At 34.9% G+C, this 17,274-nt stretch overlaps 2 protein-coding genes across 2 annotated transcripts; one reads left to right on the plus strand and one right to left on the minus strand.

Moving 5' to 3' along the window:
• Positions 1-2,973: 2,973 nt before the first annotated feature.
• On the minus strand, positions 2,974-5,971 carry LOC121778778 (MYB-like transcription factor EOBII). The gene is made up of 3 exons (XM_042176180.1): positions 5,591-5,971; positions 5,130-5,259; positions 2,974-3,320 (listed from the first exon to the last, which is right to left on the minus strand). Exons 1-3 carry the CDS (start codon positions 5,727-5,729, stop codon positions 3,068-3,070), a joined length of 522 nt encoding a protein of 173 aa, XP_042032114.1. The 5' UTR covers positions 5,730-5,971; the 3' UTR covers positions 2,974-3,067.
• A 6,207-nt stretch (positions 5,972-12,178) lies between these two features.
• Positions 12,179-14,815, plus strand: LOC121778329 (peptide deformylase 1B, chloroplastic/mitochondrial-like). Its single transcript, XM_042175658.1, has 5 exons — positions 12,179-12,447; positions 12,587-12,725; positions 13,774-14,176; positions 14,267-14,329; positions 14,566-14,815. The coding sequence occupies exons 1-5, from the start codon at positions 12,243-12,245 to the stop codon at positions 14,665-14,667; spliced, it is 912 nt and encodes a 303-aa protein (XP_042031592.1). The 5' UTR covers positions 12,179-12,242; the 3' UTR covers positions 14,668-14,815.
• Positions 14,816-17,274: the final 2,459 nt, after the last annotated feature.

The following is a 17,274-nucleotide window of genomic DNA, read 5'->3' on the forward strand; positions in this document are numbered from 1 at the left end:
GAATTTCCATCTAAATTACCATATTGCCCACCTTTGGACACTTTTATTTATATTTGAATTGCCTGAAAAACTATAAAGTTCGATCGCTTATATAATTGTTAATTTTTAATCGAAGTGCATTATTTTCTTTATGAATAGACATCGCCGTTTAATTAGTCTGCGATGATGTTCATGCATGATTTATCGACTTCTATATCATATACAATGTCACTAAACAAAATTGGTCATGTTATAATTGAGTACAAATCCAAATTTCATGGCGTTTGAATTGATTTTAAAAATTGCAGGGTAAGTCAAAATTTGACAAAATGTTATAATTTTTCCTGCAATTTGTCATTTTAGTTATTTAGATAATACTTGTTTCATCCACACAAGGTTAGAGATACATGCTTAAATCAAAACTGTCACTTTAACATGGAGTTGGACTATTTATAATTTCAAATCATAATTAGATAATAAGAATAACTTCACTCCAACTCCAACTAGAGAAAACTTTACTCAAGCAAAATTGTTTGAGTTGCAATTTAGAAGCAACTTATAGTTAGGTATAATTATTGTGTTACACTAATAAATCAACTATACCCAATCAATGGCTTATATTTATTTCGTCCATAACAATAAAGTATAAAAAAAATTGAATGTGTGGAATTTACACTTATTTCATTGACCGTCATTATATACTTATTTAATTTTTGACTCTTCCAAACTTATTTATAATAGGAAAATGGTCAAATACACATTAATGTTTACTTTACTCTAATGTGGACTAAAATCCGGTAAGCATTTAGTGTTATTACGAACAAAACAAAGAGATTATTAGGATTGAAATTTAGTGAAAAATAACGACATAAAATCATTTTCCGATGACAACCCAAAAGTTTTTTTCTTATTACTTAAATTGTCTCTAAAATAAAAATTTATAACGTCGCTCAATAAAGTTTTTTATTGAGAAAAAATTGATATATAATCGGATAGAAAATAATGATGGGTTTGTATTTGTTTGAGCATAGCTGCTTACACGTGGTACTAAATTATGACTGTGGTTCTTCCAAGTCCACCCAAACTCTTATCCATTTAGATATTATCAATTATAAATACCTAATAATAATTCGTCCATCCACTTCATCAAAATAATCGACTTTAAGTTATAATACATATACTAATTAAAAAAAATGTTTATTTTAGTAATATGAAGATAGTTCACTTTCCATTTTAACAAACATTAAGAAAATGTAATTTATATGCAACTATTCTATTTTGTTCTTATTTATTTTTGTAATTTGGGTACCATATCTCTTATTTAACTAATCTCGTGAGTCATGTCTCTTTGTTTTGACAAATTTCACATTAGTACTATCATTATTATAGTGACAATTATTATGTAGTATTTAATTTGATGCAAAACTAGATCATTAGATTTAGATCTCTCACAATATGAAAGAATGGGATTAATGAATAAAAATACATATGTCATAGACATAGTGGCCCAATACAAGCCCAAAACTGATATTTAAAAGAGTTACACCTCATTTCCAATTGGTATATTCTATTTTCCTTTTAGGAGTAATCCAAGTTTAGTACTCCTAATAACGCCGAAAGAAAAAAACTCAGTTGGTAAAATATTTATCTTACAATAAATAAGTAGAGTTCGAATAGCCAATGCACGTATGTGATTGTTAAAAAAATGAAACATTTTTAACAACTGAATTATGTTACACTTCGCTCGTTATAAATGAGAGTTTGATTTCTATAAAAAGTACATTATATAAGGTATATAATATGTATCTATGTATGAAAGCAATGCCAAGTTAGGAATTTGCACTACATATTTTCGGATGCATAATTGTCGGGATTAATTATTTTTATCACTATAATTAAGATTAGACCTAAGATATAAATATCCATCATTGTCGGGATTAACAAATTCTATCTCTATATTTTTTTTTGATAACGTGGGAACCCGCAGCCGCTATCTTTAGGGGGCGTACTGGGTAAACCCCCGGTTCTGTGCAATAGCCTGCAAACCACACAGAACGGTTAAACCAGCCTAGGTTGCCCATAGCTGACAGGCTCACAGCTCAGAAGGCCAAGAGACTGCCCTTTGCAGGGCTCGAACTCATAACCTCACGGTTATAAGCCTTTCACAGCCTCGACCAACTGAGCTGGGGGTTGCCCCCTAATTCTATCTCTATATTCAATATGAAAAAGAGGGTGAATTTATATACGGCCAAACCACATGAATGTGTCTCAATTAGAGTTGGGCAAATGTCGATATTAAATATTTGCAATGCCATTGGAAATTATTGTCCAATTTAAATAAAGCAATTATCCAAAATTCCTAATAATAGCCTTGCCACGTTATACGTGTCAAAAATCCCAACTTTAGTTCGGTATTTGCTTCCAAAATGAATATTTAATCATGGAAAATACAAAAACTATATATACATTCATTAACAAAAAGTTTTGAGTTCAGGGCTTTAAACAATTATACATACATATATTTTTCCATCTTACGTTGAATATAAATATTGATAAATAGTGTGTAACAAAACTCAGCCGTCTATAAAAGAGATTGCACAACATCCAAAAGCATTATATTCAAGATTTTTTATTTGGTAATTATGTTGTAAATCTTTTCAGATATAATATACTCGGTTCAAGACGTAAATCAATATCCATGTATACTTTAATACTGAATATACAGACTAAATTCTTTATCCAGTCGAGATAATAATATATCTAGAAAATCAAACTTGTAGTAGTGTATGTAGTGAATAAGGTCGTAGCTAGCGTCCAACGACGGGCGTCATTGAAAATGGATGACAGACAAATAACATAAGTGATTCCAACATTAAAGGGTTGCGGCGAAGCTGTTGCACCTTAGGATTGGTGACAACTCTAAAAGCCAGAAAGAGATAATGAAGTTTTCCTGCCCGTATGGGACAACGATGGATGAATCGACCCCCTCCCATCTAAATCCACAACAATTCTTAAAATACAATTATAGAATAGAAAAGATAATAATTTGATATATTTTTTTATGAAATATATAAACATATAATTAGTCTCAATGAAGTAATTGCATGGACCAAAAGTCCTCCATGCCCCAAATATTGTGATCATTTGATTGGCTAAGTGCATTATCCGCAGGGACATAACTGGAGTGAACTTGGTTAGTGAAGACTGGCTCTTCGAAATTGCTCAAGGGCAAAGTAGCGAAATTCTCAGACTGTTTTATGTGCTTGTGAATTCGAGTTCGCCAATAATTTTTTATCTCATTGTCTGTTCTTCCGGACAAATGTTTTGCAATTTTCGACCACCTGTCACGTAAAAAACATAAATTATAAGCATGATTCTCCTTTTGTTTTCTATTTTTAAATTTTAGGCCATGTTTGGTTGACTGGAAAGAAAAGTTGACAAGGAAAATGATTCCTGGGAAAATGAATTCTAGGAATATGATTCTTAATAACTTTACTTTCCTATGTTTGGAAAATGTCAAGATTTTAAATTTTATACTAGTGATTTAAACACCAAACTAAAAATATACTCCTACTTATTACTATTTTTATTTATAAAAATGAATAATAATATAATTTTTTTAATAAATTGTTAATTACAAATGATAATAATTATATTTATTATTAGTTTAAATATGGATTATCCATCATAATATATAACAATATAGTTGTAATTATAGTTACATGGAGTATTATAATCATAAATGATTATAATAATAAAGATGATTATTATAATTATAATTATAATTATAATATTTACGGATAATATAATTGAATAAATTTTATAATTTGAAATTTTACTACGACTTCATTGATTAATTATTAATTTATAAAATAATTATTAAATATTATTACATAATTTATATTATATAGTTATATTTTAATTATTTAATAATTATTAATATGATAATTACAAATATATATAAATATTATAATAATATACTTATAATTAGGATAATTTTAAATATAGTTATTTATTATACCAAAATTAAGTATGATTTATAATTTTATATCATTTTAATACATTGTAATTAATAATAATAATAATAATAGTAATAATAATAATAATAAAACTATACTTATATTACACTAAATATGTAAGAATCCTAAAATCGGGAAAAAGAATACCTAAGAAAAGTTAGAATTCAGAATCCTGAAAAGTTGTACTAACTTTCCTTGTTCTTGGAATTCTGATTACTTTCCTAGTTTAATTAAAAACCGAAACAAACACAGGAATTTAAAATTTAAGGAATCAGATTACTTTCCCAGACAGAATCCTGGCAACCAAACATGGCCTTAATGATAAGTGATAGTTAACATGTTAGTTATAATGATGTTTTTCATGTAATCTCGTCACAAATAGAAAATTGCATTGTTTCGGCTGTATTCCGTCGAACACATTTGATTTGCACTTTATTAGAAAATTAATCATTGTTGCAATTGCAAAAACAGTTTCAAATTTTCGAATTAATATTTTAATTTGTCATGCATTTGGTATCTATTGGTTGAGATTAACTGATAAGATTGAATCAAACATAAAACATTAAAAAAAGCATTAGAATTAATAATTTAGAATAACATTTGTGAAATACTAATAATAAATAATATCCCAATTCTGAGGGAATTTTAAGAATTTTTTAGGTATTTTATATTAAAACTATTCATGACTATTGATTAATATAAAATAAATCAGCATATTACATATTTATCCTTCTCAAGTAATTTAGGAAAATATTAACTTTTTAATATTAAAAATATGCTTATATTGGAAAAATTAACTTGTACGTTAGATAGTTGCACAATTTTCTTCAAAGTAAATTTGAAATAATTTATCATAAATATTTCAAATCAAATCGTTTACCTTTAAAAAAAGGGGGCAATTTATATATTAAGAATATACATGCATGATAAATACTACTCCTATGTTTATCTTTATTCAAATAGAAAGTTGTATGGTATGGTATGGTATCTGTCCATTTCAACATTACTAGCTAGCTAGCCTTTGTGATTTTCCATTAATTATTCCCCCTAATATGTTTTCTACATTTGCATCGATCACTTTATTATTTTTTTGTAATTTGGTTTTTGCAATATATATGATTAAAATTTTACCTGTTACCCCATTTAGCGTGCATCTCTATGATCAAAAGGTGCTCCTCCGCCGTGATATTGCCCCTTCTCACATCCGGCCGAAGGTAGTTCAGCCACCGGAGACGACAACTTTTTCCGGTGCGCTTCAACCCTAAAACCATGATTAATAGAAATTGGGTAAAGAAAATGGTTGATTGTCAACATTTGATGTCACTGTCAAAATCAGGCGGACAAGCGACCAAATCGACAAGTTAAGGACACAAAAATATCAAACTTAATGTTATGAATCAAAACCGCCGAAATTGTAGCTAGCGAATGTTGCAAACTATCTAAATGCCCCTTTTCAAAATCTCAAAATCTATCAATGTACATTTTTCTCCCTAAATATAATTTCCCGACTTTATTCTTAACAGGAGATTTTCCACATTGCAACGATAAAAGTAGAAAAAAAGAAGAAGACCACGAAGAAATGATTGACGTACCGGCGGATCGAGCTAGTGAATTCCAAACACCTTCACCATGGTTAGCAATGTAGTTTATGAGAATGAGATCCTCTTCCATAGTCCATGGCCCTTTCCTCACTTCTGGTTCATTGCATGGTCTTTTCTCCATCTTAGTCATGAGAGAGACTCAAATTCATATGGAGGGCAAGAGGTATTTGTAGAAGTTAATAAGGTTGGAGCTCAATTTATAGAGACTGGCTAAGAAGATTAATTGCTAGTTAAAGTAGCTATTAGTAGATCAATGAATAACTTTTAGCCTAAGAGCATGCGCAGCGGTGGCGTCCGTCGCCACCGCCGTCCGCGCCGCTGCACGGACGCCATCCGCCGCCGCTGCGCTCGCGCCGTTGGCACGGCGCTGCTCGATGTATCGAGCACGTCCGTGCCAGCGGACGCACACGTGGCGCGCTCCCATTCGTCAACGGCATAGCCGTTGTGTTTAAACATTTTTTATTTTTTTAAAAAAAAATCGGTATTTAATTATAAATAATGCTAAAAAATAAAAAAAAAATATTTTCCAAATCCCAAAAATATGGCCGTTTTTTCCCGTTTGTTCTGATTTTTTTTTATTTTTTTAATTTTTTTCCCCAAAATCATCTATAAATACACACATTCATCACTCATTTATCACATCAATTCATCTCTCATTCATCTCTCATTCATAATTCTTATACAAACTATCAACACATTCAACATTCACTCAAAACATCAAATGGATTTCACTCATCTCATGGCGGAAGCGGAGCGCGAAGAACAAGAATACTACGAACAACATCGTGCCGCTTACGAAGCATATGTCGCGGCGAATACCCCCGCTCATCCTCCTCAACGCACTAGATCAAATCGCCGCTACATCCATCGTGACCGGGAGGGAGCCCACAAAAGGCTCGTTGCCGACTACTTTGCCGACCATCCGCGATTTCCGGCAGATTACTTCAGGCGCCGTTTTCGCATGTCAAAGCGCTTGTTCATGTGAATTGTCAACACATTGTCCGCACGTGTTGAATACTTTCAAACAGGTGTAGATGCAGCCGGCCGGCAAAGTATCACGGCATTGCAGAAGTGTACGTGTGCCATCCGACAACTCGCTACTGGGCAAACGGCCGACATCTTCGACGAGTATTTGCATATCGGTGAGTCCACTGGAATCCTTTGTTTAAAGAATTTTTGCGAGGGCGTTCGTTCTGCTTCTGGGGATGAATTCCTTCGGGCACCCACCACCGATGATTGCCAACGGTTGCTTCGTCTTCACGAATCAGTCCATGGCTTTCCCGGAATGCTTGGAAGCATTGACTGCATGCATTGGAGGTGGAAGAATTGCCCGACTGCTTGGAGGGGGCAACACTTAAGCGGTCACAAAGGCGGCGGCCCAACACTTATCCTTGAGGCGGTCGCCGACTATCGCCTATGGATTTGGCATGCATATTTCGGCGTTGCCGGATCCAACAACGACTTGAACGTGCTCTATTCTTCACCACTCTTCAATGATGTGATGAATGGTGTAGCACCGGCGATCGACTTCACCATCAACGGAAATACATACCGCATGGGTTACTATCTCGCCGATGGTATCTACCCAAGGTGGTCGACGTTCGTGAAGACGCTCCACAACCCGCACGACCCGAGACGGGTTCTTTTTGCGCAGCGTCAAGAGTCAGCGCGGAAGGACGTCGAAAGAGCCTTCGGGGTCCTTCAAGCTCGATTCAACATTGTGAAGGCCCTGGCTCGGCTGTGGTACGTGAATAATATCGCCGACATCATGTTCACGTGTATTATATTACACAACATGATTATAGCCGACGAAGGGCCGAGGGCGGCTAGCTTCTACGACGAGGACGAAGCCGGAGGCTCAACAGCGAGGTCTCCCCCACGCCGAGGCGAGCATACGACGGTTGGCCAGAGGATCGAGACAAGACACACAATGCGCGATACTCGAATCCACAATCAACTACAAGAAGACCTAATCAACCACATGTGGGCGAAATTCGGCAACGAGTAGTGGTTTTTTTAATTTTTAGGATTTTAATTATGTAATTTTTAATTTTTAGGATTTTAATTATGTAATTTTTCATTTTTAGGATTTTAATTATGTAATGTTTAATTTTATTTGTCATTTGTAATATTTATTGTGGTTTTTAAATGAATTTTAATATTATGGAAATGTTATTGTTTAATTTAATTTTAAATTAATTGTGCTCGTCCTTGCGGAAGAGCACAGTTGTGGGTGTTGTGTTTTTGCCAGAGAGCAGACATGAATAGTACCGTCCGGGCCCACAACCGTGCCGCTGGCAAGAGCACGGTTGTGGATGCTCTTAACTTTGGTTAATTATAAAATTAATTTGAATCAGTGATACACAAACTACATATCAACATGCACCCCGGCCCACGCCTTAATTGGGAAAAAAATAATTAATTGTGGTGGCCAGGAAATTTTTATATAACAAGTACATGCATGAAGCTATGATTTTACATACCTAACTAATTACTCCACATACAATTAATTAATTCACATAAAAACACTACTTATAGTGTGGTATCATAAATAAAATTAATTTTAGGAAGATACGTTTAGGATTGTATATGTAGTAAGTGTCTTTTCAATGTGTGTATGTCTTTTCAACTTGCATAGTATATAGATTATTTACTATATAATCTACTTGTGTGGGGACTTGGGTCGTGGATTAAAGGATGAAGTCCCGATTTTCCTTTCTTTTCGGATTAAGTTTGCGAGGATTTGCTTCAAGCTCGAATACGGAAAGGAAGAAGTCGGAAATCTTGTCTGACTGTTGCTAAGGTGATCTGCTCTTTTCTTCGTTTGCCTACTTTTAGTGCACTTCGTTTGCATAGGGGTGAGCAGGGCGTATCTACATACAAGAAGAGAGGGACAATTGCCCCACCTCACATTTTCATATTCGTGTATATATATATATATATATATATATATATATATATATATATATATATATTATGTATTCTACAGTTTAATTTTTTTAATCTCTTCATAAATGTCCCTCCTCAAATTCTTAAAATTCTCTCATATGTAAACTTGCCCCTCTCCCTACAAATTCCCAGCTCCGTCCCTGGGGTGAGTCTTCGTGTCTCATTATGTTTTTGTTGGGTTTTGTTTTGAATGGCTTTTGTGGTGGTTTAGTGTGGGAGAGTTTTTTTTGGGAGGGTGTATGTTGCTCTTTGCTAGGGTGAAATTTTGTTATACTTTGATCACCAATTTCCCGGTTGAGCCTTTAATTCTAAAATAAAGACTACACACTATTTGTGTACGAAAAATACTTAGTTTTCCATTTCTTTCTTCTAACAATATATACCTTGTTTACCAACTATTCTCACAAAAATCCCACTTAACCTTAAATACTTACACATATACTATTATTGGTCCACCATTAAAACTTTCTCCACTCACAAATAATTTAAAATAATACCATATTCTTCCACACTAACAAACAATCAACAAGAATTATTAAAATTTGTCCCACTAAACATTGAATATAATTTTAAGATGAAATACAAAATATCCAAAAACTATTATGATACCTAGTACTTACTATTATTGTACAGGAAATTATTTTAACATGAAACTTCATCTCATATTATCAAGCTAATAAAATCTAACAAACAAAATCCAAAGAAATGGTATAGGAAATATATCATTAATATGTGGTTGAGATAGTAGTATTAGCTGTTGATTTCAAAAGATATTTTGATAAGTGATTATATGTGACATTAATAGAATATAGAAATTAGGTCTAAACAATTGTTATCCACACAAAATCCTAACTAAATAGAGAAAAGGGACAAAGTCGTTTGCATATGATAGGGATTTGTCCATGCTTTAGGGTTTAAGAATTAAATAAACTATTAAACCGATTTAATAAAATATCATCAAAACTTGTTAAAACATTTAAAGCCAAATAATTACTTCACGAATTACAAATCCATATTTTGACTCGACTTCATAAAATATCATCAAAACAAACGATGATGATACTGCATCTTTATTGGAGTCGAGCTCTCTTTTTTCTGTTTATATTCTACACTAAATCTAAGTAAATTAACTATAGAGTAGATTCCATGTTAGCTCTCAAGTTGTAATCGTTTTATTTTTCATAATATTATTCTATATCAATATATAAAATGAGTTCCAAAATGTTATATATAATGTGAAAATAGCCGGCACATAAAAGGGGTGGTTCAGCTTGCAAGATTATATCTTGTGATTAAATATGTATTGTGTTTGGTTCATGAGATTGAATTTTACAACTTAATCATAGATGAATAATCATGTGATACTTACTTAGTCATAGCCACCTCGCTCCAACTAAAATTATCTCACAACTTAATTCTAAATGGATTATCCCGAGACAATGTCACGCTATAATTAGCCTTGACTTATTAGTTCTAAGCCTCACGTTGTAACAATATTAAGCTCGGACAATTCTTGACAAATAAATCTACAACAACCCGAGGATAATTTAATCTTTAATAAGCAAACACTCCAAAAACACTTAAAATTCTACCTTCGTGATAAAAACCCCTGACTTATTGTATAGAGAGAAACATTTTACCAACTAAGTTACGTTCATGGTTATCTGCATTTTGTTGACATGAAAGTAATACTATCCAATTATAGTGTGTAACATGGAATGTAGCCAAGTGGAACTACAAAGTTTAAGGATGACAATGAGGCTACCATATATAGTAGAGTTTCAAGTGTGTGACCACTTTTCATACTAAATTGGATTACTCAAATTTCTACATGGGGACAAAAGTTAGACTTAGATCATGGGCTTTATTAAGTAATCTTCAATTTCGTTTAATTGTTGACCGCAAGCCCAATTTGTGGACAAAACACAAAAATTTGATTAAGTGGACATGCATGTGACATTGCAACCACAAATTTAATCAAACTACCTAATTTTCTATGGGAGTTTATAAATCTCAAAGTACAAATATTTGCTTGAGTTGTTGTCCTTCCGTACGTTGTTGTAGCTGTCTAAAATTATGTTTTATGAATATTGTTTGATTTGAGTATATAAAGATAACACTTAATCTCCGAAAAATAACCTATTACATACTATATTAGTCTTAGACTTATAGGAGGGCATACATATAATTTGTTTTCGATGGAAGCTATGTAATCTAGATTTCATATTCGAGATATATCAAAAATGATTTTTTTTTGGGTAACGGTCGTCATAAGTTTCAAGATAATCACATAATCAATTTAATAGGGGAGCACTAGAGCGTATCCTTAATTAGAATGCTAACATATATTCGATCTCATGCTTCCACGTGGCATGAAAAATGCAATATACATTTGTGAAGTTGTATATGCATTTTCGCATATTGCATTTTAGTTATATGCAAATTGCATTTTATATTGTTGAGTTTTGCATTTGAACATAAATTGTCTACAATGCAAAATAAACTATATAAATGCAATCCGTTTATATATAAAATGCAAATTAAACAGTTTATATCTAAAATGCAAAACTCAATAATAAAAAATGCAATCTGCCGAAATCCATCTATCTATTTTTCAAATGTATATTGCATTTTAATGTTTATAATATTGCATGTTTCGTGCCACGTGGCAGCACGAGATCAGATGTACGTTAGCAATTTAAAATTAGTTAGCATATTAATATATCTCTAATATATTGAAATAAAATTTGACACAACAAGGAAATTGGAATATAGACATACAATATGAGAGAGTCGATTGAGCTGAGTCCTTTTCTGTGGGCTTAATTAATAAGTTTAGGTTTGGGCTTTAACCAAAATAATCAGTCTAGTTTGTTTGTGCTCGTATAAATTTATATACTTATTTTGTCTCATTATACGTGCTCGAAATTTTTAGATGGAGTATTTATTTATAGATTTCCAGACTTCTGATAAAATATGGTTTAATCTATTTTGTAACTAATTAAAATTTCTACTAGATGGAGTATTTATTTATAGATTTCTAGACTTTTGAGAAAATATGGTTTATGCTTTTTTGTTACTAATCAAGATTTCTACCTAACACGACTTAATCACTTACTTACGTGGTATCATCGAACGTCCACTAAAACTCACATTAGGCAATAAAATCACATCTTATTCTAAATTAGATATCTCATTTAATGTACATCATTCCACCTCGTTTCACAATTTTCATTCCTCATTTTATTCCTTCCATTTCCTTCTTTCTTAACATAAACATTGATTTAAGAAATATATTTATTTAGACGTTGTTCGGCCTAAAATGTGACATTATTTTGGTCGACATCTAATAACACCACATTAAAAAGTCATCAAGTTATGTCACGACGAAATCATGATTAATTATAAAATTAAAATAAATTAATAGTTTAGTTATAAAATTAAAATAAATCAATAGTAAAAACTAAAAGTTGGTATGCAAAGTAATAGCTATAACTTTTTAAAACAATAAACCATGGTCAATATATAAGCTATAACAAACTAACCTAAAAATAGGAGGTACAAAACACACCCGTCATTATTTTTTCTCCAAATATTATGTATTTTAATTTTATTCCCCATTTAAAATTTAGGTTTTTTTTGTGTTTCTAAAAACAAGATAAAGTAAAAATCAAAGAAAATTCAATTTGCTGTAATGGCAGCTCCGACGCAGCTCCTCTACTCCACCGCCCTCAATCACACGCTCCCCCCCTTCCTCCGCCGCCGCAATCCCCTATTCCGCCGCGCTGCTTCCTTCGCTTCGTTTTCCCTCCGGCGCAAGCTTCCGTCCCGACCGATACTCGCGCAGGCGCGGCGGATCTCTTCTGCCGCCGTAGCTAAAGATGAATTAGTAGCTTCCCGTGAGTAACAGGAACATGAAATTGAAATCCCTAGGAAATTTCTGTCAATGTGTATTATGCATTTCATTGCTGCTGATTTAGTAATTTATGCTTGGAATTACTTCATTGAATTGATATCATTTTCCTTATTTTGGAACAGCCACTGATTTGCAGTTTAAGGGGCCTCTTGAGGTGATTAAGTATCCAGACCCGATTTTGAGGGCGAAGAACAAGCGAATTGACTCGTTTGATGAGAGCTTGAAGAGGCTTGCCGACGAGATGTTCGACGTAATGTACATGTGAGTTTTTTGTTTTGGCTTCAATCGAAGTCTGATTGCTTAGAACAGAACAATTTGAAATGATAATTGAAATTAGAAATTGTGGAATAATTACTTGAGCTGGAGAAACTATAACAATGCGAAAAATTTAGCTGTTAGATTCTGAAATTTGGGGGGAAGTGTGACATGAGCTTGAACACATTGATTTGTGATAGGATTTGTGGTTTTTGATCCTTGCTGATTGTGTTGAGCTTTGTTGTTTTCTTTCAAGTATTTTGATTTTGAATCTAATATTCAACTTTGATAGAAATCCATGGGTTCCATCCTAAAACCAATTGGTGATAGGAGGAGAGGCCCATGAGACTTATATAGTGGATTAAGCTCTTTGTGTATGAAGATGTGGGATATTTTTTTATGTTCATTTTATGTTTCAATTGCCAACACCCTCCCTCAAACCCTTCAAGGTGAATCTTGGAATCTTGGAGGGGTTGGACTTTTTGGGGTTGGACTTTTTTTATGATCGATTGGACAATCTGCCCAATTTTTTTCCGATCGGTTGGACCACTGGCCCAAATTTTCAGCCCAGTTATACTGCTGTGTCAGTCATTTTTTCGGTTTCAGCCCAGTTATACTGCTAGGTCAGTCAATTTTAGCCCACCCGCTCTAATACCATGATAGAAATCCATGGTTCCATCCTAAAACCAATTGGTGATAGGAGGAGAGGCCCATGAGACTTATATAGTGGATTAAGCTCTTTGTGTACGAAGATGTGGGATATTTTTTTATGTTCATTTTATGTTTCAATTGCCAACAAACTTGATAAGGTCTTAATATAAGGTTTGAAAATCATGTAATTTTAGTTTCACTATTTGTAAATCCATAAGTTGAGGTGTTACAGTGATGCTTGCAAATCCTGACTGACATTAATGTGATGAAATCATGACAGAAAAAAGTAAAATTTGGTAGAATTGTTTATCCAATTAAAGATTCATTTGCTAGTTTTGTCTTATTGGAGATTGTTGGTAATTACAGGAATGTGAACAGTGGTTGTTGGCTTGCTTTTCCACAGAACTGATGGTATTGGGCTCTCAGCGCCTCAAGTTGGGATTAATGTCCAGCTCATGGTGTTTAATCCAGCTGGTGAGCGCGGGGAAGGAGAAGAGATTGTTCTCGTAAATCCACAGATCAAAAGATTTTCGAAAAAGATAGTACCTTTTGAAGAGGGTTGTCTATCATTCCCTAAAATCTATGCCGATGTTATTTATGTTCAGCAAAGTGTTTTTGCTGTCATCCAATACCTCCAATCATGTTTCATGGTTTTCTTGAAGTTACTTAATAGTCCCACACTCGCTGCTTTACAGAGACCAGACTCGTTGAAGGTTGATGCACAGGATATTAAGGGTGCGAGGTTTCAGATCAACTTAACCGGACTTCTTGCCCGGGTGTTTCAGCACGAATACGACCATTTGCAGGTTCATACAATCGGACTTGTCATACTCTTACTGTTTTCATGTAGAAATCAAGCCTAGACCAGCATTGGAACTGATGTCATTCAATTGCAGGGAGTCCTTTTCTTCGAGAGGATGAGCGATGAAGTTCTTGACACTGTTCGTGCACAGTTACAGGCAAGTTATGCTTTGCAAATATCATTATAATCTGATAACTATATCATAAAACTCCACTTCTTGATTTATAGCAACATAGACAAATCCAAAAAGTTTATATAACGTGAAAAAGCAGTGCCATTGCTTGAATAAATTTAGCTTGTCTAAACTCAAATTTGGGTCAAAGTTGTTGAATTTTTTTGCAATTAAACCGGTATTGAGACATTTTCAACAATGTCTGTGGCATGGCACGACAGGAACTGGAAAAGGAATACGAGGAAAAGACCGGATTGGCGAGCCCTGAGAAGATTGAAGCAAGAGAAATTAGGAAGAAAGGTGTTGGGTTTGGGAAATCATGATCTTTATAAGTAATAATACTCCATTCATATCCTCATAGTTGAATCATAGTATTTCTTTTTTGATTATTCCATTATAGTTGAGATATTTTGTTTTTTTTTAAAATCAACTTATTTCAATTATCTATTTTATTCTCTCTTTAATTATCTATTTTATTCTCTTATTATTTATTTATTTCATTCTCTCTTGTATTTTGATCTCTTTTTTACTTAACCGTCCGTCCATAATCTCTGTGTTAAAAAAAGTCTCAACTATAATAGGACGGATAAAGTATTAAGTAACACGGTGTATTCATCTACTTTATAAAAATATTATACAACTACTATCCAACAACCTAACTCGATAGGATATCCTATCCTAAGTTGGACCAAGATATCTATTTGCAGCGGCGGATGGAGGTGGGGTCGCGTGGGGTCGGCCGACCCCACCGCCGACTCCGTCGACATTGGGATAAAATTACCCTTCATCAACCTTCGACCCCAAGGCGTTCAAACCCCTGCCCCGTCGCCTACTCTTCGTCGTCATTCTTCACTTCCGATCTCTGAAGCGGTGGTGCATATTATCTAACAAAAACTCCCACCGCCCATTCTCTGCAAAAAAAAAAAAAAAAACTCACCGCTCGCTTATTCTCTAATTTTAATTAAAAGTAGGTTGGCTTACAAGTGGGCCTTTTATTAGGTTTATAAAACTTGTGTTTTTACAGCCCAATATACCTTTTTTTTAATATTATTCCAATTCCTAACAAATTCAAGCAGAATTAAAATTTTGACTTCTGATAGGCGATGGCAGTAATTTTGAAGTAACCAATTCTTGCTGAGCATTTGCAGAAAGAATTATTTTTTTCTGATTTTACAGTAATAATCATTTTTTTTATTTTTTAAAAAATTCTTTTATTAGCTGATTCTATTTACCCTAACTTAAATAATAGATATCATAATTATCCTTGTATTTTACTACAGACTTAAATGATTTGTTTTAAATCTATTAAAGTACTGATTTTCGTTACTTTACTATTGTAAAAATCATGGATTAAATATGCCCGGTCAATGGATTTTGACCAAATAATAAATGTGACGAGACATTTAATTTTGTGAAATTAAATGACATAGCGTCGATCTACATTTTACGTAGGTAAATGTAGTATATTCACTTTCTCAAATCCGATTTCCGGTGAGTGAGAAATAGTGGATTAAAGTTGGGCATAATTAGCTTTTAATTAAAGCTTGGAGATGGAGCTTAGGGAATAATTAACTAGTATTAATTATCCCACATTGGAGGATTAACACATCTTTAATGTGTATAAATTAAGTGACTTTATGTTACTTAATAATTATAGTGGACCAAGATGGGTGAAAGAGCCCACACGCGCGCACACGCGCGCGCCGCCGCCGCCGCCCCCCCGCCCGCCCGTGCACGTGCTCGTGCTCGTGGTCGCGGGCGCGGGCCGCGGGCCCGGGCCCGAGCCCGAGCCCGAGCCCGAGCCCGAGCCCGAGCCCGATCCCGATCTCGATCTTGGACTTGGACTTGGACTTGGACTTGGACTTGGACTTGGACTTGGACTTGGACTTGGACTTGGATCTTGGCAATTGGCAATTGGCAATTGGGTGGTCTTTGGGCTTGGTGCTTGGCCCAAACTATTCTTTTTGGACCACCGCCGAGTCAGCAATCCAAGTGGCTTGACACGTCGTCAAGCGAGGCACAGTCACGGTTGCCACGTGAGAAATCCACACGCTCCACACACGGGTGGCACATTACAGCCACACGCCTGTAACCGACGTCGGTTACGTTTTTGCCATGATGAGCCTTCAATGGCTGGTTGACCCTGCATGGTGGTTGGCCTATAAATAGGCTAGCCATACCACTGCATTAGGACACACAATTCAAAAAGCATTCTGCATCATAAGCTCTCTCCCTCTCCCTGCATAGTTTTTCTGTCGAAGCTCTGCCCTCTCCTCCATCCAGTTCGCCGGAGCTCTGCTGATTGCGGTGCTGCATCAATAGAGACGTAGCCGTTTTACCTTTGGGGACGACACGCCAAACCGAAGAGCACTACCGGGGCGTATCTCGTCTTGCGGGAAGAGGCCTCCTCGACTCGGCTAATCACACTGGTTTAGTAGTTTCGATTATACGTTGTAATTTTAAGTTCAGTTCTTCCTTTTCTTTCTTTTGGGTTGTATTACGCCCGGTAGTTATCTTTGTAATCCCAGAAACCAACAATCGCAAGACGAGATAACTTGCCTTTGAAGGAATTTGGACTTCTAAACTGAACTAAAACTTTCGAAATATTAAACACCTTTGCTGGAGATGTCTACCGACTCCAACACCGCCGCTGCCACCACCGCCGCCGCCATTCCCTCCACCATGGCGACCACTGGACCGGTCAACACTTCATCGGCTCCCTCGATGATGCCAACTCCCGGCTTCCCAGCTGCCTCATCCACCGTCCCTTGGGTTTGGGACAACCCCTTCGGGGCGTCCACTGGTTCCACCTTTGGTGGTTCGGTTGGTTCCACTTTTAGTGGTTCCTTCGGGTCCTTTAACGGATCGAGTGCTGGGGCCTTCGGGTCTCACACGAATGCTGGGACCTTCGGGTCTCATGCGGGTGCTAG

This window comes from Salvia splendens, chromosome 19 (assembly GCF_004379255.2).
Source record: "Salvia splendens isolate huo1 chromosome 19, SspV2, whole genome shotgun sequence".
Lineage (NCBI taxonomy): Eukaryota > Viridiplantae > Streptophyta > Magnoliopsida > Lamiales > Lamiaceae > Salvia > Salvia splendens.

Coding starts and splice junctions, on each gene's coding strand:
- LOC121778778 (XM_042176180.1), bottom strand. CDS start 5,729: ATGACTAAGATGGAGAAAAGACCATGCAATGAACCAGAAGTGAGGAAA. Junction 5,260..5,590: donor TTCACTAGCTCGATCCGCCG/GTACGTCAATCA, acceptor TCATGGTTTTAG/GGTTGAAGCGCACCGGAAAA. Junction 3,321..5,129: donor CACGCTAAATGGGGTAACAG/GTAAAATTTTAA, acceptor TTTACGTGACAG/GTGGTCGAAAATTGCAAAAC.
- LOC121778329 (XM_042175658.1), top strand. CDS start 12,243: ATGGCAGCTCCGACGCAGCTCCTCTACTCCACCGCCCTCAATCACACG. Junction 14,177..14,266: donor ACGAATACGACCATTTGCAG/GTTCATACAATC, acceptor ATTCAATTGCAG/GGAGTCCTTTTCTTCGAGAG. Junction 14,330..14,565: donor CTGTTCGTGCACAGTTACAG/GCAAGTTATGCT, acceptor ATGGCACGACAG/GAACTGGAAAAGGAATACGA.